The 26,788-nt window shown below is 35.5% G+C and overlaps 1 protein-coding gene across 2 annotated transcripts in view; it reads right to left on the reverse strand.

The window, feature by feature from the left end:
* The window catches only part of LOC136031845 (vang-like protein 2), a 187,967-nt gene that overhangs the window by 154,167 nt on the left and 7,012 nt on the right, over positions 1–26,788 (reverse strand). For both annotated transcript variants that reach the window (XM_065711693.1, XM_065711703.1), the window contains exon 2: positions 14,709–15,327. In XM_065711693.1, the coding sequence (XP_065567765.1) occupies positions 14,709–15,229 (521 nt within the window). In that variant the 5' untranslated portion in view covers positions 15,230–15,327. The remainder of the gene's footprint in view (positions 1–14,708; positions 15,328–26,788) is intronic.

The raw sequence follows: 26,788 nt of genomic DNA on the forward strand, positions 1-26,788 counted from the left end.
AGGTAGTTTTTTTCTCATTAAACAATCGATAAGAAAAGTGTCATCTCTCAAGTTGTTGTCTCACAAACTTTTATCTGGGGCTTTATTTAAGCTATGCTACCTACAACTGTCTTTTCTATGTTTAATCTATCTTAATAGGCTTTTCTATCTTAAGAGGCTTTTTTTAATGCTCGAAATATAAAAGTGGCAAAGTGGAGCCGAAACTTCCAAAAAACTTACAGAAACTAAAACTAACTTCGAGATTACCACAATGGGCATAATTAAGGAGACCAATAATTGTTTTTAAATCAATATTGCAATTGTTTTTAGGAATTTATTTGCAACCATAAAGCCATTCTGCCAAATTAAAAAGTAGGGATGGTTGCCGTGTGCTTGTAATAGAAGATGCAGCTGCGTGATCCTCTTATTATCAATTCTGTGACTTCTGCGATTCCAAGCAAAAACCTAATTGCCAATTCAATTCCAAGCCAATAACTGTAAGACTATATGCTTTTATATATTAATTTGTAAGCGCAGAAAAAAAATCTTGTTCATTGAACGACAAAAAGAGGGCCCAAAAATAAGCATTTAATAGCGAAGACAACAGCAGTTTTGGAGTATATTAGAAGATATGGTACTTGTATGATATTAAATTAAAAAAAACTAATTTTTTTAGCTGAAAGTAAGGAGCGGCATTAAAACTTAAAACGAACAGAAATTACTCCGTATATAAAATGGGTTGTCCCCTCCGCAATCCCTCGCTCTTTACGCTAAAGCTTTTAATTGTTTTAAAAAGTAGAATTGTGGCAAAGAGTCAAACTTTAGCGTAAAGAGCGAGGGATTGCGGAGGGGACAACCCATTTTATATACGGAGTAATTTCTGTTCGTTTTAAGTTTTAATGCCGCTCCTTACTTTCAGATAAAAAAATTAGTTTTTTTTTAATTTAATTTCTGAACGTTTTTGAATTAATGCATGTTTGGTTTTGGCTCTCCGCACATAAATTATTAAAATGAAATTTGTATATTAATTCTTTTTTTGGCTAAATGGCTTTCTCTTAGTTTTGATCAGACGATTTTGAGAAATAAGGGGTGGAGAAGGAGGCCTAGTTGCCCTCCAATTTTTCGGTTGCTTAAAAAGGCAACTAGAACTTTTAATTTTTAACGAACGTTTTTATTAGTAAAAAATATACGTAACTTATAAATTAGCAACTTATGTAACAAACTTTCATAATCTTATATTTTTATTATGTATACAAGGGGGTTTGTATCCTCGTTAATACCTCGCTTTTTACACTAAATCTTAAGTTTTGTCCCAATTCTTTAAGAATGACCCCTGAATCAGAAAGGCCGTAGAATAAATAGTTGAAATTACTAAAAATACTTTAGCATAAAGAGCGAGGTATTTATCTCCTCCTAAATACCTCGCTCTTTATGCTAAAGTATTTTTGGAACCCCTCATATGCGTAATAATCTCTGTTCGTTTTAAGTTTCAATGCTACATCTTCCTTTCATTTGAAAAAACGTTTTCATGTTTATTTTTCATTGTTTTCTTATAGTAATGCTAGGAAATCATGCGCCCTTTTCCTTGAATTTTTCTTCCCCCATGACAGATTCCTCCAAGGAAAGATCCTCCAAAACGTCTGTACACTTCCCAATAACCATTACTATATGTAAACACTGGTCAAAGTTTGTAACTTGCAGCCACTCCCCCAGGGATTGTGGGGGAGTAAATCATCCCCAAATACATAGTTATTATGGTTTTCGACTATGTTGAACAAAATGGATATCTCAAAATTTTGATCCGTTGACTTTGGGAAAAATGAGCGTGGGAGGGGGCCTATATGCCCTCCAATTTTTTTGGTCACTTAAAAAGGGCACTAGAACTTTTCATTTCCGTTAGAATGAGCCCTCTTGCGACATTCTAGGACCACTTGGTCGATACGATGACCCCTGGGAAAAAAAAAAAAAAAAAAAACAAACAAACAAATAAACACGCACCCGTGATTTGTCTTCTGGCAAAAAATACAAAATTCCACATTTTTGTAGATAGTAGCTTGAAACTTCTACAGTAGGGTTCTCTGATACGCTGAATCTGATGGTGTGATTTTCGTTAAGATTCTATGACTTTTAGGGGGTGTTTCCCCCTATTTTCTTAAATAAGGCAGATTTTCTCAGGCTCGTAACTTTTGATGGGTAAGACTAAACTTGATGAAACTTATATATTTAAAATCAGCATTAAAATGCGATTCTTTTGGTGTAGCTATTGATATCAAAATTCAATTTTTTAGAGTTTTGGTTACTATTGAGCCGGGTCGCTCCTTACTACAGTTCGTTACCACGAACTGTTTGATAGACGCTATCTTACTGCAGACTTAATGTCCATTTTTGCTGCAATGGAAGTATTATAGATTAATCCCTAATTAACGTTCCGTAATTGCGTCAATGCACGTGCATCCTCAAAGAAAACTGGCGGAAATGCATTAAAATACATAAATCAGTAGGCACGAAAAGGCCTAGTCAACGGGGTGATATCTAATGTGTTTTTTTTTTATTTACTCTATTTTCTTATATTTCTTATAGCCTATAGTTCCCTTATAGGAATGGAGGAATTCGCGCAAACGTAGATTCCTAAGCGAAAAAGAATTATACTTATATGTCAACCCCGTCCCCAAAAATGTCTTTGGTACTTGTATGATATACCCACAACCGCTCAAATTGTTCATGCATTGACGCACTGTAAACCGGTTTCTTTCGCTAGTTTCGTTCACCTTAGCGTGAGAAAAGACAAAGAGAAGTAACAGAATAGATGGAGAATATACGGTTTGGGCTATATTTCCCTAATAGGGGGTAAAGTATTTGCACAGTGTGAGGTCAAAAAACAATTCTTACTTCATACTATACAGAATAATTGAAGCTAACAAATTTGCATCTAGACCCGCTGTAGTTTACCCCCTTCCCCCAAAAGTGCTAATATATACCCCAAATTTGTTTCTAAGGTATTATATTCTTATCATGCTTAGGTATATTTTATTAGGATTAGCCTAACTTTACTTCTTGAGTGGTAGGAGCATATTCGCCATTAAAAGCATCCGGAGATATTTGATCTTGGAATCTTTTTCTCAACACGCCAAATAAAAATGCACGCAGTTCCATGCACTAGAAAAAAAATACAACTTTTTTTTAGTACCAGTTCCACCTTTATGATTCGGGGTTCTGTTAAGCCCTTATGTTTCACCATGTAAACCTACGAGACATAAACTTAGTGATAAAACCAAAATTGCCTGAAAACGGAGGGCTTTTCTCCTCTGGACAAATCTTGGTTTTTAACTCCCTAGTACAAAGAAAAACTAGAATGTTGTTCTTAGTTGAATTATTTTTGAACAATGATAAATGTTCTGCTACATCAACTACCTTTTTCAAAATTTCGAAATTTGACATAAATTCAAATTAACTTAACTCATTTGTAGTTCTCTTAGAAAATCTTCCAGTGGCATACTTTAGCGGAACAAATTCGTCAACCAAATGCGAGTCAAACATACTTTTGGCAAATTGATTGCCAGAAATATAAATGGATACGATTTTGAACAGTGGCATACCTCAACCGTCACAGAAGACTGGTCAAGAGGCGGTACAAATTCTTACAGGTCGTGGCTAGCATGTAGGCTACTATAATAAAGGAATTTCTTAGAAACTATCTAAGAAATTCCTTTCCAAATTTCTTAGATAGGTTCTAAGAAATTCGGAAAGGAATTCATATATACGTGGTTCGAACAATTTTCAATTGAGTAACTCATTTAAAAGGCGTTATTTTTGTTTTCCCTTAATATGATTCCTAGCCCATCCATGTGATTTCCCTTAATATGATCCGTAGCCATTCAGGATTTTCAACATTTAACTGACAGGTTCTAAGAAATTCGGAAAGTAATTTACAAATACGTGGTTAGAACAATTTTTCAATTGAGTAACCTATTTGAGTAACCTATTTGAAATGCGTTATATTTGTTTTCCCTTAATATAATTTGTTAAAAAGTAGCGAAATAAAGGTTTGATTTTCATTCTGAAGGTATTTGGTATTGATAAGCAAGATTTGGGATAGGTGCTTACCGTCAGTCGGGTATCAAAAGGACATATCCCCATAATTGTAAATTTTTAGAAGAGTAGAAATAAACCTCATGACCTTTTTATTTCCCCTCCGGTAACCGTGAAACAAAAACAGATCAATGTGTAAATCAGCATACATCAATTCTATTTTTTTTTACGGATATTGGAGGGGAAACAAAAAAGTTATGAGGTTTTTTTGCTCTCCTGAAAGTTTACAACTTGGAGATACGTCCTTCTTGCTTATATGCCCTCTTTAGGACTTGTTTCACAAGTTAATAGCTTAACAACGGCTGAAATTACGATCTGACCTAGGCACTACAGCATTACTTAATTACATTGAAGTGTTTATTTACCGACTTTTTTCATAATCTTTGCTGGCAGCATTTGTTGTAAAACGTACCACCTAATTGTGACGATGAGAATTGCAAACTAAAAGAATCTGGCACATACGGACCAATTCGGAATATTTTATTATAACGGTGAGCTCTCTATGGCAGTTGCTTTATCCCAACGTTAGACTATTATAATCATAATCATTTAATTGCTAAACTTGGCGAAGATAACCTTATGACATAGAGTGAACTATCAACGATTTGTGAATAACTTATTTAGTTCAGATCATCCATTAGCCTTAAATGGAATAAACGATTGGAAATAATAGGTTATAAGCAAAGCCGTATCTTCGGGGGGGGGGAGGGTTCAGGGTTTTAATCCTAATAGCTCCTAAATTTTTGTCCGACTGGTATAAACATGGAAAATGCATATAAACACATTTTGGATGAGCTATAATTTTTTTGTAGCCCCCCCCCCCCCCCCGAATAAAATATGGATACACCCTTGGCCATAGGTAAAAAGTGCCCCTTTTCAAAAGCAACGAAGAATCTAGAAAACAAATGACCATAATCTGCTTTTTGGGCCGACTAAGTTCCAAATTACACATCAGAAGATATCAGCCTACAAACATTTGCGTAATTTCAGAAAGTGGGAAAAAAGAGGCAACCTTGTTGGAAATCAACACAACCAAATTTAACGTCCAAGAATACTAGATCAGAGGTTTCAACCAGAGGTTTTAGCCGAAGATAGCGAACTAGAATACGACATTTCGCATTTCCAGTTAATAAAGCATTGAAGCTTCCACTCAAGAATTCTAGCACATGCTGATTTCTTTTATGCCTTTCATTTTATGCGCATTGGTTTATGTGTACTGAAACGTTTTCATTTTTTTTTATGTGCACGAGATCATTTTAACTGATTTTGAAAAATCTTTCAAACAGTTCGTGGTAACGAACTGTAGTAAGGAGCGACCCGGCTCAATAGTAAACGAAACTCTAAAAAACGGAATTTTGATGCTAAAATATACATCAAAAGAATCGGATTTTCATGCTGATTCGAAATATATAAGTTTCATCAAATTTAGTCTTTGTCACCAAAAGTTACGAGCCTGAGATAAGTTGCCTTATTTTGGAAAATAGGGGGAAACACACCCTAAAAGTCATAGAATCTTAACGAAAATCACACCATCGTATTCGGCGTATCAGAGAACCCTATAGCAAAAATTTCAAGCTCCTATCTACAAAAATGTGGAATTTCGTATTTTTTGCCAGAAGACAAATCACGGGGGCGTGTTTATTTGTTTGTTTGTTTTTTTTTTTGTTTTTTTTTCTTTTCCCCTGGGGTCATCGTATCGAACAAGTGGTCCTAGGATGTCGCAAGAGGGCTCATTCTAACGGAAATGAAAAGTTCTAGTGCCCTTTTTAAGTGACCAAAAAATTTGGAGGGTACCTAGGCCCCCTCCCACGCTCAGTTTTTCTCCTAAGTCAACGGATCAAAATTTTGAGATAGCCATTCTGTTTCGCATAGTCAAAACCATAATAACTATGTCTTTGGGAATGACTTAGTCCCCCACAGTCCCTGGGGGAGGGGCTGCAAGTTACAAACTTCGACCAGTGTTTACATATAATAATGGTTATTGGGAAGTGTAGAGACGTTTTCAGGGGATTTTTTTGGTTTTGGGGGTGGGGTTGAGGGGAGGGGGCTATGTGGGAGGATCTTTCCTTGGAGAAATATGTCATGGGGGAACAGAAATTCAATGAAAAGGGCGCAGGATTTTCTAAAATTACTATAAAAAAACAATGAAAAAATAAACATGGAAAAGTTTTTTCAATTGAAAGTAAGGAGTAGCATTAAAACTTAAAACGAACAGAGATTAATACGCATATAAGGGGTGCTAAAAATACTTTAGCATAAAGAGCGAGGTATTTAGGAGGAGATAAATACCTCGCTCTTTATGCTATAGTATTTTTAGTAATTTTAACTATTTATTCTTCGGCCTTTCTGATTCAGGGGTCATTCTTAAAGAATTGCGACAAAACTTACGATTTAGTGTAAAGAGTGAGGTATTAACGAGGGTACAAACCCCCTCATATACATAACAAAAATTTAAGAATATAAAAGTTTGTTACGCAAGTTAATTCTTAAGTTACGTATATTTTTTACTGATAAAAACATTCGCTAAAAATTAGAATTTATAGTTGCCTTTTCATGTAACCGAAAAATTGCAGGGCAACTAAGCCTCCTTCCCCACCCCTTATTTCTCAAAATCGTCTGATCAAAACTAAGAGAAAGCCATTTAGCCAAAAAAGGAATTAATATACAAATTTCATTTTAATAATTTATGTGTGGAGAGCCAAAATTGAACATGCATTAATTCAAAAACGTTCAGAAATTAAATAAAAAAAACTAGTTTTTTAACTGAAAGTAAGGAGCGACATTAAAACTTAAAACGAACAGAAATTACTCCGTATATGAAATGGGTTGTCCCCTCCGCAATCCCTCGCTCTTTACGCTAAAGTTTGACTCTTTGGCACAATTTTGCTTTTTAAAACAATTAAAAGCTTTAGCGTAAAGAGCGAGGGATTGCGGAGGGGACAACCCATTTCATATACGGAGTAATTTCTGTTCGTTTTAAGTTTTAATGTCGCTCCTTACTTTAAGTTAAAAAACTAGTTTTTTTATTTAATACGGTAAAGCTCTAGAATGATGACATTTTTACTTTACACAATTTTTACTTTATAATATGTATCAAACATCGATGAATCACATTTACTTGCCCCCCTTCCATTTTTTTATTAATTTTTTTTAATACGCTGTTTTTTCTGCATAACCAAAGTTTATATATGAAACCATTGGAGGGGACATAAAATTAGTAACCTAAATATGTGCCTCTTTCTGTTCTAGCAAGTTTACTTCCTAAGAGGCCCAATTCTAGACCTTCAAACTTTTCCCATTACTCGGCTGCCTTTTCGTTTTGTATTGTAGCTCAAATCCACAATCAACTGGGTGCAATTTCGGCGAAAGAAATCCATTAAATGGACGTAACTAGGAATTACCTTCCTAAATCGGACACGGGCTCTTCATTTTTATCTATTTGTTTTGCCTAAAATCAATCCAAATAGTTATGCAAAAATTACATTCCGCATCACAGGTTTTTTCAAGAAGTGCCAACATGACAGTAAAGGTAATATACTAGCAAAAAGTATTATAGTCTCCATTGGAAATTTTTGAAACACATGTAAAACCACGCAAGCAAAATAATTCTTCATGACCCCGCCTTCGCGCACGCGCAACGACAAATATTTCCGATGGAATTAAATAAAAAAAAAGTTTTTTTAACTGCAAGTAGGGAGCAACATTAAACCTTAAAACGAACAGAAATTATTCTGTGGATGAAAGGGGTTCTCCCCTCCGCAATTACCCACTCTTTACGCTAAAGTTTGACTCTTTGTCACAACTCTACTTTTTAAAACAATGAAAAAAAATTTGCAGTTAAAATGAGCAAGTCCTCCTGACTTGAGACGAGCTGCATCAAACAGTTCGTGGTATCGAACTGTAAGTAAGGAGCAACCCGGCTCAATAGTAACCGAAACTGTAAAAAACAGAATTTTGAAGCCAATAGATACATCAAAAGATTTGGATTTTCATGCTTATTTCAAATATGTAAGTTTCATCGAGTTTAGTCTAAGGCTACTCATCAAACGTTATAAGCCTGAAAAAATTTGCCTTATTTTCGAAAAAAAGGGAAATACCCCCTAAAAGGGATAGAATTTGATGAAAATCACACCATCAGATTCAGCCTGTCAGAAAACGCTGCTATAGAGGTTTCAAGCTCCTCTATACAAAAATGTGGAATTTTTTGTTTTTTTGCCAGAAGAAAGATAACGGATGCGTGTTTGTTTGTTTTTTTCTGTTTCCTTTCCTCAGGGGTGATCGTATCAATCAAGTGGTCCTAGAATATCATGAGAGGGCTCAGTTGAGCGTAAATTAAATTTCTAGTGCTCTTTTAAGTGACCAAAAGAATGGAGGGCAACTAGGCCCCCTTCCACGGTCATTTTTCCCCAGAGTCACCCAAAAAATTTTTGAGACAGCCCTTTTGTTCAGCATAGTTGAAAATCTAACAACTATGTCTTTGAGGACGACTTATCCCCTACAGTCCCCAGGGGAAAGGGCTGCAATTTATAAACTTTCCCATTATTTACGAGAGAGGATCTTTTCATCGAAGATATACTCATGGGGAAAGGGACATTTCTATGAAGGGAGCACCAGATTCCTCAGCATTATTTAAAAAACGATCAGAAATCATAGGCAGCGCAATAGCACTGGCTAAGTAAAGGTATGTGGGCAAAATGGATTTTTTTTGGCACTTCCTATCGAAAGAGTTGTCGTAGAAACTTCGAAAATGGCTCATTTGATTGGAAATTGGTAGGGCTTGTGTCCTTTTAAATAGCCAAAAGTGATTCGAGGACAACTAACACCCCTTCCACGCCCACCATTTCCCCACACACATCCGATCAAAATTTCAAGATAGCCATTTTGTTCAACGTAGTTGGAAGGTTGGGAAATTATATCTTTGAGGATGACACCTCCCCCCCCCCCAAGGGTCCAGAGCTCATTGGATTGATAATCAGAAGTTTTAGTGCACTTTTTGAGACTCACAGTAATTTGAGGATGGATACCCCCCTCCGCACCCTTATTTTCCAAAATACATCTGATATAAATTTTGAGATAACTAGTTGTCGTAGAAATTTCGAAAAAGGCTCCTTCAATTGGAAATTGAAAGGGTTAATGCCCTTTTTAATAGTCCAAAGTGATTGAAGAAGCAACTAGCCCCCTCCCATGCCAGGTCTGGAAATTATATCTTTGAGGATGAACCCCCCTCCCAGAGCCCTCAGGGCAAGGGTTCCCGACATAAATCTGATAGAAATTCTGAGATGGCTATTTGTTGTCGTAAAAACTTCGAAAAAGTTAGTGCCCTTTTTATTAGTCTAAAGCGATTGGAGAAGCAACTAACCCCCCTCCCACGCCCATAGTTTCCCCAAATACATCCAATCAAAATTTGAGGTATCTATTTTTCAGCGTGGTTCAAAGGTCCAAAAAATATGTCTTTGAGGATGACAAAAACCACAGCATTCAGGGCAAGGGTTGTAAGTAATACCCTGGGGAAATATAAGGTTTTTACAGAAAGGGTGGTTGTAGAAACTTTAGAACAGGCTCATTGGATTGGAAATCTGATGTTCTAGTGCCTTTTTGAAGATTCAAAGTGATCAGAGAGTGGATAATCCCCCACACCTCGTATTTTCCCGAAATGTATCTGATAGAAATTCTGAGATGGCAATTTGTTGTCGTTGAAACTTCGAAAAGAACTCATTCCATTGGAAATTTAAAGGGATAGTCCTTTTTTAATAGTCGAAGGTTATTAGAGGGTAAATAATCCCCTTCTCTCCCCCATCATTTCCTCAAACACATCCAATCAAAATTTCGAGATAAATATTTTGTTCAACGTAGTTGAAAAGACTGAAAATTATGTCTTTGAGAATGACAACACCCCTACAGCCCTCAGAACAAGGGTTAAAAGTCATGCCCTGGGGTCACATAAGGTATATATATATATATATATATATATATATATATATATATATATATATATATATATATATATATATATATATATATATATATATATATATATATATATATATATATATATATATATATATATATAGAAAGGATGATCGTATAAACCTCGGAGGGGGATCATTGGACTGGTAATCAGAAGTTCTAGTTCTTTTTTTAAGATTCAGAGTGATCAGAGGTTGGTTACCCCCCTTACACCTCATGTTTTCCCAAAATGCATCTAATAGAAATTTTGACATAGCCATTTGTTGTCTTAGAAGCTTCAAAAAGAGCTTATTCGGTTAAAAATTGAAAGAGCGAATACCCTTTTTAATAGTCAAAAGTGATTGGAGGGCAACTAACCTCCCTCCCACGCCCACCATTTCCCCAAACCCATCCAATCCAAATTTTGAGATAGCCATTTTGTTCAACGTCATAGAAAGGTCAAGATATTATGTCTTTGAGGATGACAAATATGCTCCAGAGCATTCAGGGCAAGGGTTGTAAGTTATGCCATGGGGCATGTAAGGTATATATTGAAAGGGTGAATGTATAAACTTCGGAGGGGGCTCTTTGTATTCGCAATCAGAAGTTCTAGTGCCCTTTTTAAGATTCAAAGTGACCAAAGGGTGGATACCCCAACCCCCCCCCCCCCCAAAAAAAAAAAAAAACTCGTATTTTCCCACAATGCATATAGTATAAATTTTGAGATGGTCATTTGTTGTCGAAGAAACTTCGAAAACAGCTCATTCGATTGGAAACTGAAAGACCCAGAGCCCTTTTTAATGGTGAAAAGTGATTGGAGGGCAACTAGTCCCCTCCCAAGCCCACCATTTCCCCAGACACATCCCATAAAAAATTTGAGATAGCCATTTTGTTCAACGTAATTGAAAGCTGCGGAAATTATGCCTTTGAGGATGAAAGCTCCCTACAGCCCTCAAGGCAAGGCTTGTAGCTTATGCCCAGAAGGCATATAAGGTATATCGTATAATCTTTGGAGAGGGCACATTGGATTACTAATCAGAATTTCTAGTGCTCTTTTTAAGATTCAGAGTGATTGGAGGGTGGATATCCCCCATATCTCGTATTTTCCCGAGGTGCATCTGATTTTAATTTTGAGATGGCCATTTGTTGTCGTAGAAAGTTCGAAAACAGCTCATTCGATTGGAAATTGAGAGGGCCAGTGTCCGTTTTTTAGAGCGCTATTTGTTTTTAAATAGCCATTTTGTTGCAAATTTTTAGATACCCATTTCGTTTTGAAAGCTGGATACCCCCCACCCACACTTCATATTTTACCGAAATGCATATGGTAGAAATTTTGGCCTGGGCATTTGTTGTCGTAGAAACTTCTAAAACAGCTCATTCGATTAGATATTGAAAGGATCAGTGCCTTTTTTGATAGTCGAAAGTGATTAGAGGGCAACTAACCCCCCTCCCTCGCCTACCATTTTCCCAAACACATCCAATCAAAATTTTGAGATAGCTATTTTGTTGAAAGTAATTGAAAGAACCGGAAATTATGTCTTTGAGGATGACAAACCCCCCTCCTACAGCCCTCAGAGCAAGAGTTGTAAATTATACCTCCACAGCCCTCAGGGCAAGGTAAATTATGCCCTGGGGGCATATAAGGTATATATAGAAAGGGTGATTGTATAAACTTCGGAAGGGGCTCGTTGGATTGGTACTCAGCAGTTCTAGTGACCGTTATAAGATTCAGAGTGATCGGAGGGTGGATAACCCCCACCCCTCCAAACCTCGTATTTTCTCGTAATGCATCTAATAGAAATTTTGAGATGGTCATTTGCTGTCGTAGAAACTTCGAAAAAGGCTTATTCGATTGGAAATTGAAAGGGCTAGTGCCCTTTATATAAGTCAAAAGTGGTTGAAGGGCAACAAGTCCCCCCCCCTAAGCCCATCAATTCCCAAAATACATCTAATAAAAATTTTGAGATAGCCATTTCGTTCAGTGTAGTTGATAGGTCTGGAAATTATGTATTTGATAACCCCCATACTTTCTCAAGACCAGAGCATAATTTGCACTTTACTAAAAAAATGGTAGGACTTTCAGTTGAGACATATATTCCTTAAGGTTTTAATAAATTTTAATTTAGTAAAGTTAAAAAGTTAAAACATGTTAAACGTATTTTGTTTATTTATATCATACAATAAATAACCGAGTCAAATTCAAAACTAGTAAAAATTAACATGAGTAGGGATGACAACCCCCATGCCTTTTCAAGACCAGAACATAATTTGCACTTTACTGAAAATAAAATATATTTAAAATGTTTTCACTTTGTTTTTACTTGTTTAAAATATTTTTACTAGATATATCAACGGGGAAGTCCTCCCTCTTGCACTCCAATTACAGCGAGAGCGTCTGGTGCCCTTTTTAAGAGTAACAAGTAGATGGAGGGCAAGCAGCCCTTCTCTCAATCCCAGTCATTTTCTAAACGCATCCAGTCAAAATTTTGAGACAGCCATTTTGTTCAGCATAATAGAACGGTCCAGCAGCTATGTTTTTAGGGATATCAGGCATGTAAACCCCCACGATTATGCAACTGGTCCATTATATTTTAAAGCCAAATGTTGCTCTAAAATAAATCAAAAGGCATTGTGTTAAATGGTTGCCAATAAGACACCTCAGCAATATATCGAGAATGACTGGGGGTATTAAGTTGAAACTTTTGGGAATACTATTATTAATGCTTCTGTTCTTACAATTTAAATAAATAAAAAGGGTGTAAGTGCATCCAGGTTGTCAAAGAACATAGAATCTTTTGGGAATGCTATTAATTTTTTTTCTTTTAGTTCAACTTCAGAAGCTATAAAACTAAATTTAAAAAATGCTGTTTGTATCAGGATTAAAAATCGCTGAAAAAAGTTTCTCCAACATACAAATACCATCTCATATTATGGATTCTTATAGAAGAATACTGAAAAGATATACAATATTATTTTTCCATGAAAAAGGCTATGTCAATAAAAAACGAACATAAATTAATTTAAAAGACTTTTTCCACAAGATAAGTTTGCGATTTACTTAAAACAAAATAGGCTTGAAATGTTTTCACCTTTCTTACTTTCATAAATGAAAAATTATCAAAACCTAAACGAAGAAATGTCAGTATATGTCAATTTAACGGACAATACACGGTAATTTTTTTGTTTGTTTGTTTTGTTTTGTTTTTTCAGTAAAGCGCAGATTGTGTTCTGGTCTTGAGAAGGCACAGGGGTTATCAGCCCTACTCTTGTTAATATTTGCCCGTTTTGAGTTTGACCTGGCTATTTATAATGATTTCTGTTCGTTTTGAGTTGTATTTATTTGTTGATAGTGACTTATGGTAGTTTTACGCCTGGAAGATTATTTGACTCTATTTTTGCTCATTCTTGGCTTAATGAAGATCTTTACTTTTCTTTGAAAAACTTGTCTTGTGGAAAAAGTTTTTAAATTAATTAGATAAAAAACCAGTTTTTTTCAACTGAAAGTAAGGAGCAACATTAAAAATTAAAACTAACAGAAATTATTATATGTATGAAGGGATTCGCCCCCTAGTCAATACCTTTCTCTTTACGCTAATTTTTTTTTCTTTATACTTTTCAAAAGAGCTCATTCTAATTAAACGGCATTTGTGATTCAGGGGTCATTCTTAAAAAAAAATGGAGCAAATTTGAACTTTAGCGTAAAGAGCAAGGTAATGACAAGGGGCGAAGCCCCTCATATCCGTAATAATTTCTGTTCGTTTTAAGTTTTAATGTTGCTCCTTACTTTCAGTTGAAAAAACTTGTTTTTTATTTAATTATAACAAAAAAGGAGAAAAAGCTATCTTAATTCGCAACTAGAAACGAGTTTACTCCTTATTTAAGAAATAAAATTCCATCCCATGGTAACAGAAAAAATGCAGAAGAAAATAATGTTCTTATATTGGCTAATATTAGCTGTAGCATTACTAGGGACACTCAGTGGGAGGAGGGAGACAGTAAATATATGCAAGAACAGGCAGAGAACATACAGAACATAAGGAAAATCAGAAAAATGTCGAGATTTCAGAGAGGACGGACTTAAAGCCTTTTCCACCAATGCAAATGCGCCTACGGACAAAATATTGAAAAGGGGGTATCGAAACTAAAAACACATTTTAGGCCCGAAACAATTCCTTTCCTGCTTCATGTAGGACAATACCTACAGCCTTTTATATAAAGTTCGAATATCCGTAATTTGCATATTTGGAAATATTTCTTATTTTCTATTTTTTCCATTTGGTAGTTTTTTCCAAACGTGTTTTATGATTTCTACTTACCAGGGGGGTTGGGAGTATAAGTATACAAGAGGGGGGACGCTAAACCCCCGCTTAAGCGTTTTTGACCTGGATATTGTAAGGATACTCTTCTTTGGATTTAAACTTTTTAGTAAGCCTATATCAACTTTCCGGATAAGATACAATGAACATTATAAATATGGTAGGCCTATTTCAGAAATTGTTTAATTAAAATAATATTAAATAAAACCAGATTCCGCAAGCACTAGTATCCATGTTTAATTTAATTTGCCCTTAACAGCATTTCAAATTCCCAGTAATTCTGGTAATGTCCCCAGTATGCAAAGCAGGTAAACACGTTGAAAAAAAAAAACATAAAGAGCCAATCATAGCCTAAGAAATCAAAATTAACTGACTTACCTTTCTGACCGATGACGGGATCTATTACTCATGTGACTATTCTGATTTCTGATTCTTCTTGGTCGCTCTCCATGAGAAGGCTGGACTTCACTTTCTAAGTTTAAAGATTGATTGTTAACACCGTATCCAATGGGACTTGTCACACTAGAAGGTGGCTTTAAGGACACACTTTGATTCAACACAGGAGTATTCCTTCCCATTGTCGGAGTTCCTCTACCCCCAATCCCAATCATCGTTTTCATCAACTCTTGTGAATCTTGCTCTATGGAATAGCTTGGCATATTTGAACGATTCTGTAAATTCCTCTGCAACGTCGACAGCGTAGTAAGCGATGGAGATTGTCTTTCTTGGATTGACTGCTGGGATTGTCGAAGATTTTGCAGTTGTAGAGTTTGAGAGGCTAGTAAGGGAGATTGTAAGATAGGTGAGTTATTTACTTGAGTTTGCCTCATATGCCCATTAGGGGAGCCAATGTAGTTATTTTCACGCCTCAAGGCGAAAAGAGGTAGTTCAGAGGCCATTTGAACTTCTAGCCATTTACTTTATTACTAAACAAATCCAAAAACCGAAAGACAGAAAAAACTTTCAGCTTTTTAAAACTATAAACAATTCCGGTTGCCTAGAAAAAAAAATAATTAAAACGTGCAAGTATAATTTTAACCTAAAAAACAAAAGAAAAACAAAAATAAAAAAAACAATACAGCATTACCGGACACACAGTCGAAGGAAAATATCGATTTTAGGATATTTTTACATAATGCAATGTCTCAACAGTATTTGCCAGAAACCATAGGCCCAGATCAGGAGTGCAAATGAACTCAAACTAAACTGCAAACAATACACTTATAACTTCTGTACAAAAAACTCTGTTTGAAATTAATTTTGCTCTTTTTTTAAACACACACCTTGCAAAACAATTCGTTCAATTTAGGCGATGAAACTAAAAAAATCAACATGATTTTTATTTAAAATAGAATATTAATAATAAGTTTTAATTCAGAACTAAACAAAACGAATAAAGCGTCATATTCTTCGCTGACAATTCCTCATTGCGTGAAATTAAAATCTTTAACGACAAAATAACTTTCGAAATAAAGGTTACCCTGAAAAATGCACCATTGAACATGTTCTGTTTTTAGTAATACAGCTTCAGTTCGACTGTGACAGCTTCAGTTAAATTTAGATAGAATGGTGTAGATACTGATATTGTGATAAGAAAACAATGAAAATGTCTTAAACCATAAATAAATAAATGGATTTTACAGAAAGGAAACTTAGTTCAAACAATTCCCAACGACATGTTTATATTTTAGTAGTGAAATGGAAATCATTTTCAGGTTATTCTAAACTTTACGCCGAAATTTCTGAACTACCAAGAATATGACTCTTAGAATACAAATCCACCGTTTAAAGCTCTAATTATTTGATTGGGACATTTGCTCGGATTTGTTTCATTGGGCAACATCTTTCATCATTATTAGAAAAATACAGACAACCCAAGAAGGTGGGGGGCAGCCGCTTAGCCCTATTTAAAAATTAAGTAGATGCTCGAATTTAATCACGGCTTTCCGTACAGTATTCTGTGAAAACTTAAATTTCTATGTGCCTTATTCCAGCTAAAGAAAGAAGAGATGTCCCTTCCTCTACTAAAACTTGAAATGTTAAAACTTTTCCCATAGTTCCCTACTTTTTTCATATATCTCATCTTTACTTACAGGATAAAACCCTTTTCTATGCAAAAATCAAGCGAATGTACAAGAAGATACAAGTTTTAAGCCTCCCCCCTCCGAAAAAAATATTTTTTCTGTCTTATCAAAACAGAAAAAAAATGCATATAAATATTTCTCTATGCGTTTTTTGCAACCCCCCTCCCCAACCAAACAAAAACCTGGATACAACCTTCCGCACGTGCCTTCTTACTACTACACCCAACTTAATCTTAAAAATATTTTTTTTTTTTTATTAAAACTAAGATATGGAGAAAAGAGAGATTGAAGAAGCTCTTCCAAAACTCACATTCTAACAAAAAAAACTTATTAGAGCGGAAACTCCCAAGCAAAAATAAATGGTTCGGAGAAGACATGTCTATCATTTTTATGAGCCTTGATAAAACAATTTATAGAATATTTCAATGATACTGGCTAACGGAAGCACCTTGAAAAATCCGGAAATGACTCCAAAAAATGAGGAATACGTAATTTTGCATAATTACAATTTCTTAATAATGGAATGTAAATATTTCTCCATGCCACTTCTGATTAGTTAATGATAGGGTGAGCAGTTGTCATTTTTTGCCTTATAATTGAATACTAAACTTGAGAGTTTAAAATTTGACAATGTGGAAGATGAATGGAATAATTTCAGAAAAACAATTTGTGAAGTTGCTAATGGTGTCTTAGGGAAGAGTGCTAAGACTGCAACTAGGAATATTAGTGAAAAAGCTTTAGGTTTAATAGAGAGTAGAAGGGGTTTGCATAAGAATTATCTGAGTGATAGGTCGTGTGAAAACAAAAGGAATGTAAAGAAAGTGGAGAAAGCATTATAATATGAACTAAGGAGATGTGAAGTGGAGGCCATGGATAAAATTGCTGAGGATCTGGAAGACGCGGCTAGACGGCATAATAGTAAAATATAACACTGGCATGTTAATAAATTGAAAGGGAGTAGCCAATCCGGACTAGTCCCAGTTAAAGATAGAAATGGGGCCACAATTAGTGATAAGGAAAAAGTTAAAGAAAGATGGGTGGAACATTTTGAGAATGTGCTAAACCGAGATACATTTGCAGGAAAAGATATAGATGAAAATGAAAAAGTTTGTGATACCTTGGATGTGAAGGAAGATTTGTTTAGTGAGGAAGAATTAGCGACAGTACTAAAAGGATTAAAAAATAATAAGGCTCCAGGTGCTGATAGTATAATTAATGAGTTTCTTAAATATGGTGGCTCTGAGGTTAGGAATAAGCTACTGAAGATTATGAACATGATTTTTGAAAAAGGGGAAGTACCAATGATTTTAGGAAAACCTTAATTAAACAAAGGTGACAAGAAAGGTATAAGAAAGGTATGACAAAGGTATAAGAAAGGTGACAAGAGTGAGTGTCGTAATTATTGAGGCATTAGTCTGGTCTCTGTAGGTAGCAAACTACTGAGTAATATGGTACTTTTTAGACTGAGAGATGCTGCAGACAAAGTTTTAAGGGAAGAACAATGCGGTTTTAGAAAAGGTAGAGGATGTGTAGACCATGTTTTCACTCTTAGGTTAATAATTGAGAAGTCCCTTCGTTGTCAAACACCTTTGGTCCTCAGCTTTATCGATTATGAGCAAGCTTTCGATTCTGTTGATAGAAGAGCGTTAACAAAGGTCTTATCGTTATATGGTATACCAGAAAAATACATTAAAGTGATTTGTGCTATGTACGAGAATAATACTGCTGCGGTTGAGATAGGAAATGAGGTTAGCAACTGGTTTTGTATTAAATCAGGAGTTAAGCAGGTTGTGTTCTATCCCCCTTTATATGGATCATTTTGATGGACTTCGTCTTAAGGAGAACAGGAAAGGTAATTGGAGACCAAAGGAATCAAATGGGGAGGAAAAACGCTCCTGGACTTAGATTATGCTGATGATTTAAGCATATTAGATGAAAGTTTGAGCAAAATGAATGAATTTTTAGAAATTTTGCGAGTTCAGGGTGCTAAAATAAGCTGGAAAATTAATGTCAAGAAAACTAAGTCACTAAGGATAGGAATAAGTGAAGATGAACAGGTGACATTAGGTAACGAAAAGATTGATCAGGTTGGGAGGTTCAGTTACCTTGGTAGTATTGTTAGTAAAGATGGTGGGAGCAGTGAAGATGTTAAAAGTAGATAACAGTGGTCAAATATGGCTCTGAAGCATGGGCGCTCCGAAAAGCAGATGCAAATTTACTAGATGTTTTCCAGAGAAATTGCCTACGGATTGTTCTGGGTACCCGGCTGACTGACCGTATTTCAAACAGTGGGTTGTACGAAAAATGTGGTTCAATCCCGCCTTCTAGGGCTATAATGAAAGAAAGGTTGAGATGGCTAGGCCATGTTCTACGGATGAAGGATGATAGATTACCGAAGATTGTCCTTTTTGGCCAACCGTCTGCGGCTACACGGAAAGCAGGTCGTCCTTGTCTGGGTTGGGAGGATGTCATAAATAAAGATTTAAAGGAAACGGGAACTTCCTGGGAGAGTGTAAAGAGGGAGCCTTTAAATAGATTAGGTTGGAGGAGGGGCGTGCGTAGCTATGTTTGCCTCAGGCGGCTTAGTGCTGCAGTGAGTTATTAGTAGTATTAGTGGTAATTGTATGCGAAAACTATACCATGGCTATGACAAAAAGCAATAAAGTAATTTATTTAAATTTTTTCTTTCTAATGCGGAATAAAGAGGTAAGAAAAGTCGTTAAAAGAGGTAAGAAATTGCAAAATAGAAATGGGAGAGGTCCTCAACGATACCTTCCAAATTAGACTATTTGGTACGTTTTCTTGGACTTGTGCTTATTTTTCCCACCAAGTTTCATCCCGATCCCTCCACTCTAAGCGTTTTCAAAGATTTCAGGTTTCCCCTCCAACTCCCAAATGTCATCGGATCCGGTCAGGATGTAAAGTAAGAGCTCTGAGACACTATATCCTTCTAAATTTCAAATTTCAGTAAGAGCCAATCACCCGTTCGGAAGTTGAAAATACCTCATTTTTTCTAAATTTTCCGAATTAACTGTCCCCCCCCTCAGATGGTAGAATCGGAGAAATGACTATTTCTAATTTAACCTGATCTGGTTCCTGATACGCCTGCCAAATTTCATCGTTCTAGCTTATCTGGAAGTGCCTAAACCAGCAAAACCAGGACCGACAAAATCTGCGATCGCTATATGTCACTTGGTAAATAGCTCAAAAGTGTCTTTAAATGGCATTTTTCTGTCCAATCTCTCTCCAAGGGTCGGAATACCATTGGACGGTGGTTACTATAGTACCTATAGTACCATTATATGGTTTTTACTGAGTACCATGTCAAAATAATTAATCTGGCAAAAAAAAAAATTTAAAAAGGTAAACTTTTCAAATAATCAATTAAAAAGGTAACAAAGAAACGCGATCCATTCAATCAGTATAGCATTAATATCCATTAATACTGCACCACAAATAAGTTCCAGTCAAAAAAAGAAAATATTAGTAGACAAAAAAGTTTTAAGCAATAATTTAAGTAGATAATATTATCTACTTTGTTTTTTCTAACTTTCCCTGAAGGTTCTGGCCTCTTATCGTCAAAAATATAAAACTACCAACAGATTACTCGAAATTTGTTTCGATTTGAAACCTCCGTTGTTTTGTTAAAGCATAAAGCACGTTTCTGTTTTTGCAATACCTCAGGCTGTCATACATAAATAATTGTAAAAAAAACGACTAAACTAGTTTGTCAATTTGCCAAAAAAGACAACACAAACTCGTTCATTAATTCATCGAATTGTTGGAAAAAAATCATTCTTTCTTATTCTTACGGAACTTAAATTTACATTAGGAAACCCTCTGTATTTCAAAAGCAAATATCGGTATAAAATTTGACGAATGACCAAAGAAAAAAAAAATCAACAAAAAAACAACAACAAAATGTTCACTGAGTTTCACGGTAAAATGCAATATCCCATCAAGTCATTTTCCAGTAGAGCGATCTTGGGGCAAAAATCTCATTGTTTAGACTCATCCATGCAGACAAAAGACTATTCTCAAGGCGATACTATTGTGGCTTTTTATCTTCATTCGTCCATGCTACTGGAGCTTTAATTATATTCTTCCCCAATTTCCCTAACATAAGGACATCTCAGCTCCGCTTTGTTCTATACTGGATTAAATAAAAAAAATAATAATTTTTTTAGCTGAAGGTAAGGAGCGACATTAAAACTTAAAACGAACAGAAATTACTCCGTATATGAAATGAGTTGTCCTCTCCGCAATCCCTCGCTCTTTACGGTAAAGCTTTTAATTGTTTTAAAAAGTAGAATTGTGGCAGAGTCAAACTTTAGCGTAAAGAGCGAGGGATTGCGGAGGGGACAACTCATTTCATATACGGAGTAATTTCTGTTCGTTTTAAGTTTTAATGTCGCTCCTTACCTTCAGCTAAAAAAATTCTTATTTTTTTTATTTAATTTCTGAACGTTTTTGAATTAATGCATGTTTGGTTTTGGCTCTCCGCACATAAATTATTAAAATGAAATTTGTATATTAATTCTTTTTTTGGCTAAATGGCTTTCTCTTAGTTTTGATCAGACGATTTTGAGAAATAAGGGGTGGAGAAGGAGGCCTAATTGCCCTCCAATTTTTCGGTTACTTAAAAAGGCAACTAGAACTTTTAATTTTTAACGAACGTTTTTATTAGTAAAAAATATACGTAACTAAGAATTAACTTACGGAACAAACTTTCATAGCCTTATATTTTTATTATGTATACAAGGGGGTTTGTACCCTCGTTAATACCTCGCTCTTTACACTAAATCGTAAATTTTGTCCCAATTCTTTAAGAATGACCCCTGAATCAGAAAGGCCGTAGAATAAATAGTTGAAATTACTAAAAATACTTTAGCATAAAGAGCAAGGTATTTATCTCCTCCTAAGTACCTCGCTCTTTATGCTAAAGTATTTTTAGAACCCCTCATATGCGTAATAATCTCTGTTCGTTTTAAGTTTCAATGCTACTTCTTCCTTTCATTTGAAAAAACTTTTCATGTTTATTTTTCATTGTTTTCTTATAGTAATGCTAGAGAATCCTGCGCCCTTGTCATTGAATTTTTCTTCCCCCATGACAGATTCCTCCAAGGAAAGATCCTCCAACATAGCCCCCTCTCCTCAGCCCCACTCCAAAACAAAACAAAATCCCCCTGAAAATGTCTGTACACTTCCCAATAACCATTACTATATGTAAACACTGGTCAAAGTTTGTAACTTGCAGCCCCTCCCCCAGGGATTGTGGTGGAGTAAGTCATCCCCAAAGGCATAGTTATTATGGTTTTCGACTATGCTGAACAAAATGGCTATCTCAAAATTTTGATCCGTTGACCTTGGGAAAAAAATGAGCGTGGGAGGGGGCCTAGATGCCCTCCAATTTTTTTGGTCATTTAAAAAGGGCACTAGAACTTTTCATTTCCGTTAGAATGAGCCCTCTTGCGACATTCTAGGACCACTTGGTCGATACGATGACCCCTGGGGAAAAGAAAAAAAAAACAAACAAATAAACAAACAAATAAACACGCACCCGTGAATTGTCTTCTGGCAAAAAATACAAAATTCCACATTTTTGTAGATAGGAGCTTGAAACTTCTACGTAGGGTTCTCTGATACGCTGAATCTGATGGTGTGATTTTCGTCAAGATTCTATGACTTCTAGGGGGCGTTTCCCCCTATTTTCCTAAATAAGGCAAATTTTCTCAGGCTCGTAACTTTTGATGGGTAAGACTAAACTTGATGAAACTTATATATTTAAAATCACCATTAAAATGCGATTCTTTTGATGTAGCTATTGATATCAAAATTCAATTTTTTAGAGTTTTGGTTACTATTGAGCCGGGTCGCTCCTTACTACAGTTCGTTACCACGAACTGTTTGATAATATAGCACATCTTCGCCTTGCGTATTCAAAGAAAGTATTTTAAGTAGAAGAATAGAATCTTCCAAAAATCCTGAATTTTAATTCGTTTATACAGTTTAGCCGATGTCTCAAAGCAAGACGAGTTCTTATTGACATCTTCTGCTTATCCTAGGCAGAGGCGCAAAAGGGGCATAGCCAGAATTTCGCTACAAAAAAGACTTTGACCCATTTCGGAGGCAGGAGGGAGGGCTGTGTCACAGTAAATATATTTTTAGCAGCTACATACCTAAAATCTAGACATATTTCATAATTCTTCAAACTAGATTTTAAGGATAAAGCAAACACCACAATTGCTCTGACTACGGCTTGTCTAGCCTCTACTAGATAATTTAAAACTATATTATCCCAAAAACTCTTGTTTTCTTGCTCGAATTTTCAAATAAAAACTGTTTGAAGATGTTGGCGTATTCATACTCGAAACATGTCAGATTTTTCCAGTGAATCATCGAGCAAAATCTGAAGAAACATGGACGAGAAAAAAAAACACTTACAATTACCCCTACCCCTCAGTTTGCAAGTATGGTGAATGAGCATAATCACACGCTAATAACATCCATTATGTGTGAGGGTTTATCCCTTTTTATATTTATACAAACATGCAACGACAACAAGACTTCTGGACAAGAGTTTTCGATCATGGCGAATCCAATGATATAACTTTCAAATTTATTGGGCGTTGCTTTTCAAGGGTTTTACACACTTTTCTTAATTTCCAAATTTGTTTACATAGCTGGCACGTACGCAGGGGGGGGGGCCTTAGGCCCCCCCCGAAATTATGTGAAATGTTTAATTTTCCCATGGCTTCTTGGGATTTCTGGCAAAAGTAGGACATTTATTAGGAATCTAGATACACGTGTGAAGCCTTTTTTGGGGATTTTACAGCATGAAATAGGTCAAGTCACTGCCCAATTATTAAACCATTTTCTGTCTAACTTTTTACCCTCTTTGAAGTAATTAGCGATTGTACTGTTTTTGTTTTTTGTTTTTTTTCGTAAAGAGAGTTTGCTTTCCACAGCAAAATAGAATTATCCTTGATATTAGGGCGTTTATCCCCCCTTTTCAGGATAAAGTACAGCTTTTAATGGATCAATTTTGAAAACTATCATTTTTCATTAAAATCGATGTTTTCACAATAGAAGAACTACCCCCGACAGCACCCATATTGCACTGTTAACCCTTAAAATTTCCCTTTCAGTGAAAGTTTTTCGGAAAAGACGTTCTTAAATTTGATTAAATAAAAAACAATTTTTTTAACTGAAAGTAAGCAGCAGCATTTAAACTTGACGAAAACAGAAAATATTCTATATATAAGAAGGGTTGTCCCTTCCTCAAATCTTGCTCTTTACGCTAAAGTTTTAAAGCTCTTTAATGATAATTCTCATTCAAAACCAAGGGTGTTTGCGGTGTTTTTCCGGAGGAATCAGGACAAAAAATCAAACTTTTGCGCAAAGAGCGAGGGTTGAAAAAGGGGCAGCCCCCCTGATATACAGAATAATTTCTGTTTGTTTAAGTTTTAATGTCGCTCCTTAGTTTCAGTTGATTTTTTTTTAATTTTTGACTGTTTTCACATCATGTCAGAGCCCCCCCCCCCCGTGTGACATTTCTCCTGGAAAATTCTACCTGAAACTTTCCTCCTAAAAAAAATTCTTACCATGAAAAATGTCACTTTCCCACAGAATTTTGCCCCGATAATTTTTTTGTATATTTCCCAATAACAAATGTTATATGTGAACAATATGGGCAAATGTCGTAAACCACAGCTCTTTCCCCAGAGACTATGAAGGGTCATGTCGTATCCAATAGCATAGTTACTGAACCATTCGACTATGCTGAATTAAATGGCTATCTTAAATCTTAATTGGATGTCTTTGGGGAGGAAATGGGCGTGGGAGACGATAACTCCTGGAAAAAAACAAAAAACTAAAACAAAAGAATCTTTTGTTTTGCCAAACAAAAGATCAAATTCTTTTGTAGATAGGAGCTTGAAACCTCTGCAAGGGGTTCTCTGATATGCTGGATCTGGTGGTTTGACTTTCGTTGAGGTCGCTTGACTTTTTGGGGTTGTTTCCTCCCTTTCGAAATTAAATTAAAATTATTGAAATTATGAGATAGCTATTTTATTGAACGTAATTGAAAGAACCGGAAATTATGTCTTTGAGGATGACAAACCCCCCTGCTACAGCCCTCAGAGCAAGGGTTGTAAATTATGCCTCCACAGCCCTCAGGGCAAGGTAAATTATGCCCTGGGGGCATATAAGGTATATATAGAATAATTTGAAATTTAATAATTTAAATTTCATTTAATAATTTTTTTAATTTTTTCATAATTTGAAATTTTCGTCCGTTTTTATTACAATCAAAATCTTTTAATTTTGATCAAGATATCACCTGAGGTTTCCGGGGGAAAAAGGACTGTTGTGCGTCTACACGCACAACAGTTTCGACAATTTATTTTCGACAATTAATTTGAGCTATACTTCAAAAATGCACTTTTTTCTTTTAACTGACTTTGTTTGGTATTACGAACCAGCTGTCGATGAGAAAACACCAAAAAAGTAAATGTGAATCTGCCAAGTTGGCTAAAGTTTGTTTATTGCCTAGGGCCAAACGTTTTTAGAAATATCCTTGAACTCGCTGAATCATTTATCACTAGATCATACACTTTATTTTCAAACATCAAACGAGGAATTTTCGGAAAATGATTGGCTACCCTATGTAGGCTTGTTAGGGAACTGATTGTTTACTTTACTATATAATTATCTGCAAGTATTTTGAAAGAAATTATCTCTAAAGACATAAATAACACCTCTAAAGCAATTCAACTTATTCAATACAGCAGATTCCACCTTCTCCTTGCATGTGCATATACTAACGCATTATAAGTTTGATAACACACAGAGGCCAAAAGCTATTTTTAAAATTATTAAATAAAAAAAACAAGTTTTTTTAACTGAAAGTAAGGAGCGACATTAAAACTTAAAACGACCAGAAATTACTTCGTATATGAAAGAGGCTGCTTCCTCATCAACGCCCCGCTCTTTACGCTAAAGTTTGACTCTTTCTCTCAATTCTTCTTTTTAAAACAGTAAAAAACTTTAGCGTAAAGAGCGGGGCGTTGATGAGGAAGCAGCCTCTTTCATATACGAAGTAATTTCTGGTCGTTTTAAGTTTTAATGTCGCTCCTTACTTTCAGTTAAAAAAAACTTGTTTTTTTATTTGATTTCTGGACGTTTTTGAATCAATGCATGTTTTGATTTTGGCTCTCCGCAGAGGAATAATTAAAACAAAATTTGCATTTTTTTTTGGCTAAATGGCATTTATCATAATTTTGATTGAATGATTTTGAGAAAAAAAGAGCGGGGGAGGAAGCCTAGTTGCCCTCCGATTTTTTGGTTAATTAAAAAGGCAACTAGAATTTTTAATTTTTTTACGAATATTTTTATTAGTAAAAGGTTTACGTAACTTATAAATTAGCTTACGTAAAGAACTTTTGTATTCTCATATTTTTATTACATATATGAGGGGGTTCGCCCCCTTGTCAGATCCTCGCTCTTTACACTAAAGCTAAAATTTTGTCCCAATTCATTAAGAATGACCCCAGAATCACAAAAGCCGTAGAATAAATAGTTGAAATTACTAAAAATACTTTAGCGTAAAGAGCGAGGTATTAGGAGGAGGTGAGCCCCTCAAATGGGTAATAATTTCTGTTTGTTTTAAGTTTTAATGCTGCTCCTTACTTCCAGCTGAAAGAACTTTTTCATATTTATTTTTTCATTTTTTTTTTTAAATAATGCTAGTAAATCCTGCGCTCCCTTCATGGAGATTTTCTTCCCCCATGACAAACTATCGATGGAAAGTTCCCCCAGCATATCCCCCTCTTCTCAACCCCTCCCCCAACCAAAAAAATCCTCCTGAAAATGCCTGTACACTTCCCAATAACCATTACTACATGTAAGCACTGGTCAAAGTTTGTAACTTGTTGCCCCTCCGACGGGGACTGTGGGGGAGTAAGTCGTCCCCAAAGACATAGTTATAAGGTTTTTCGACTACTCTGAATAAAATGGCTACCTCAGAATTTTGATCTGTTGACTTTGGTAAAATAATTGGCGTGGGAGGGGGCCTAGGTGCCCTCCAATTTTTTTGGTCACTTAAAAAGGGCACTAGAACTTTTCATTTCCGTTAGAATGAGCCCTCTTGCAACATTCTAGGACAACTGGGTCGATACGATCACCCCTGGGAAAAAGAAAAAAAAAACAAAAAAACAAAAAAACAAAAAAACAAATAAACACGCATCCGTGATCTGCCTTCTGGCAAAAAATACAAAATTCCACATTTTTGTAGATAGGAGCTTGAAACTTCTACGTAGGGTTCTCTGATACGCTGAATCTGATGGTGTGATTTTCGTCAAGATTCTATGACTT

Source organism: Artemia franciscana, chromosome 1, assembly GCF_032884065.1.
Source record: "Artemia franciscana chromosome 1, ASM3288406v1, whole genome shotgun sequence".
Classification (NCBI taxonomy): Eukaryota; Metazoa; Arthropoda; class Branchiopoda; order Anostraca; family Artemiidae; genus Artemia; species Artemia franciscana.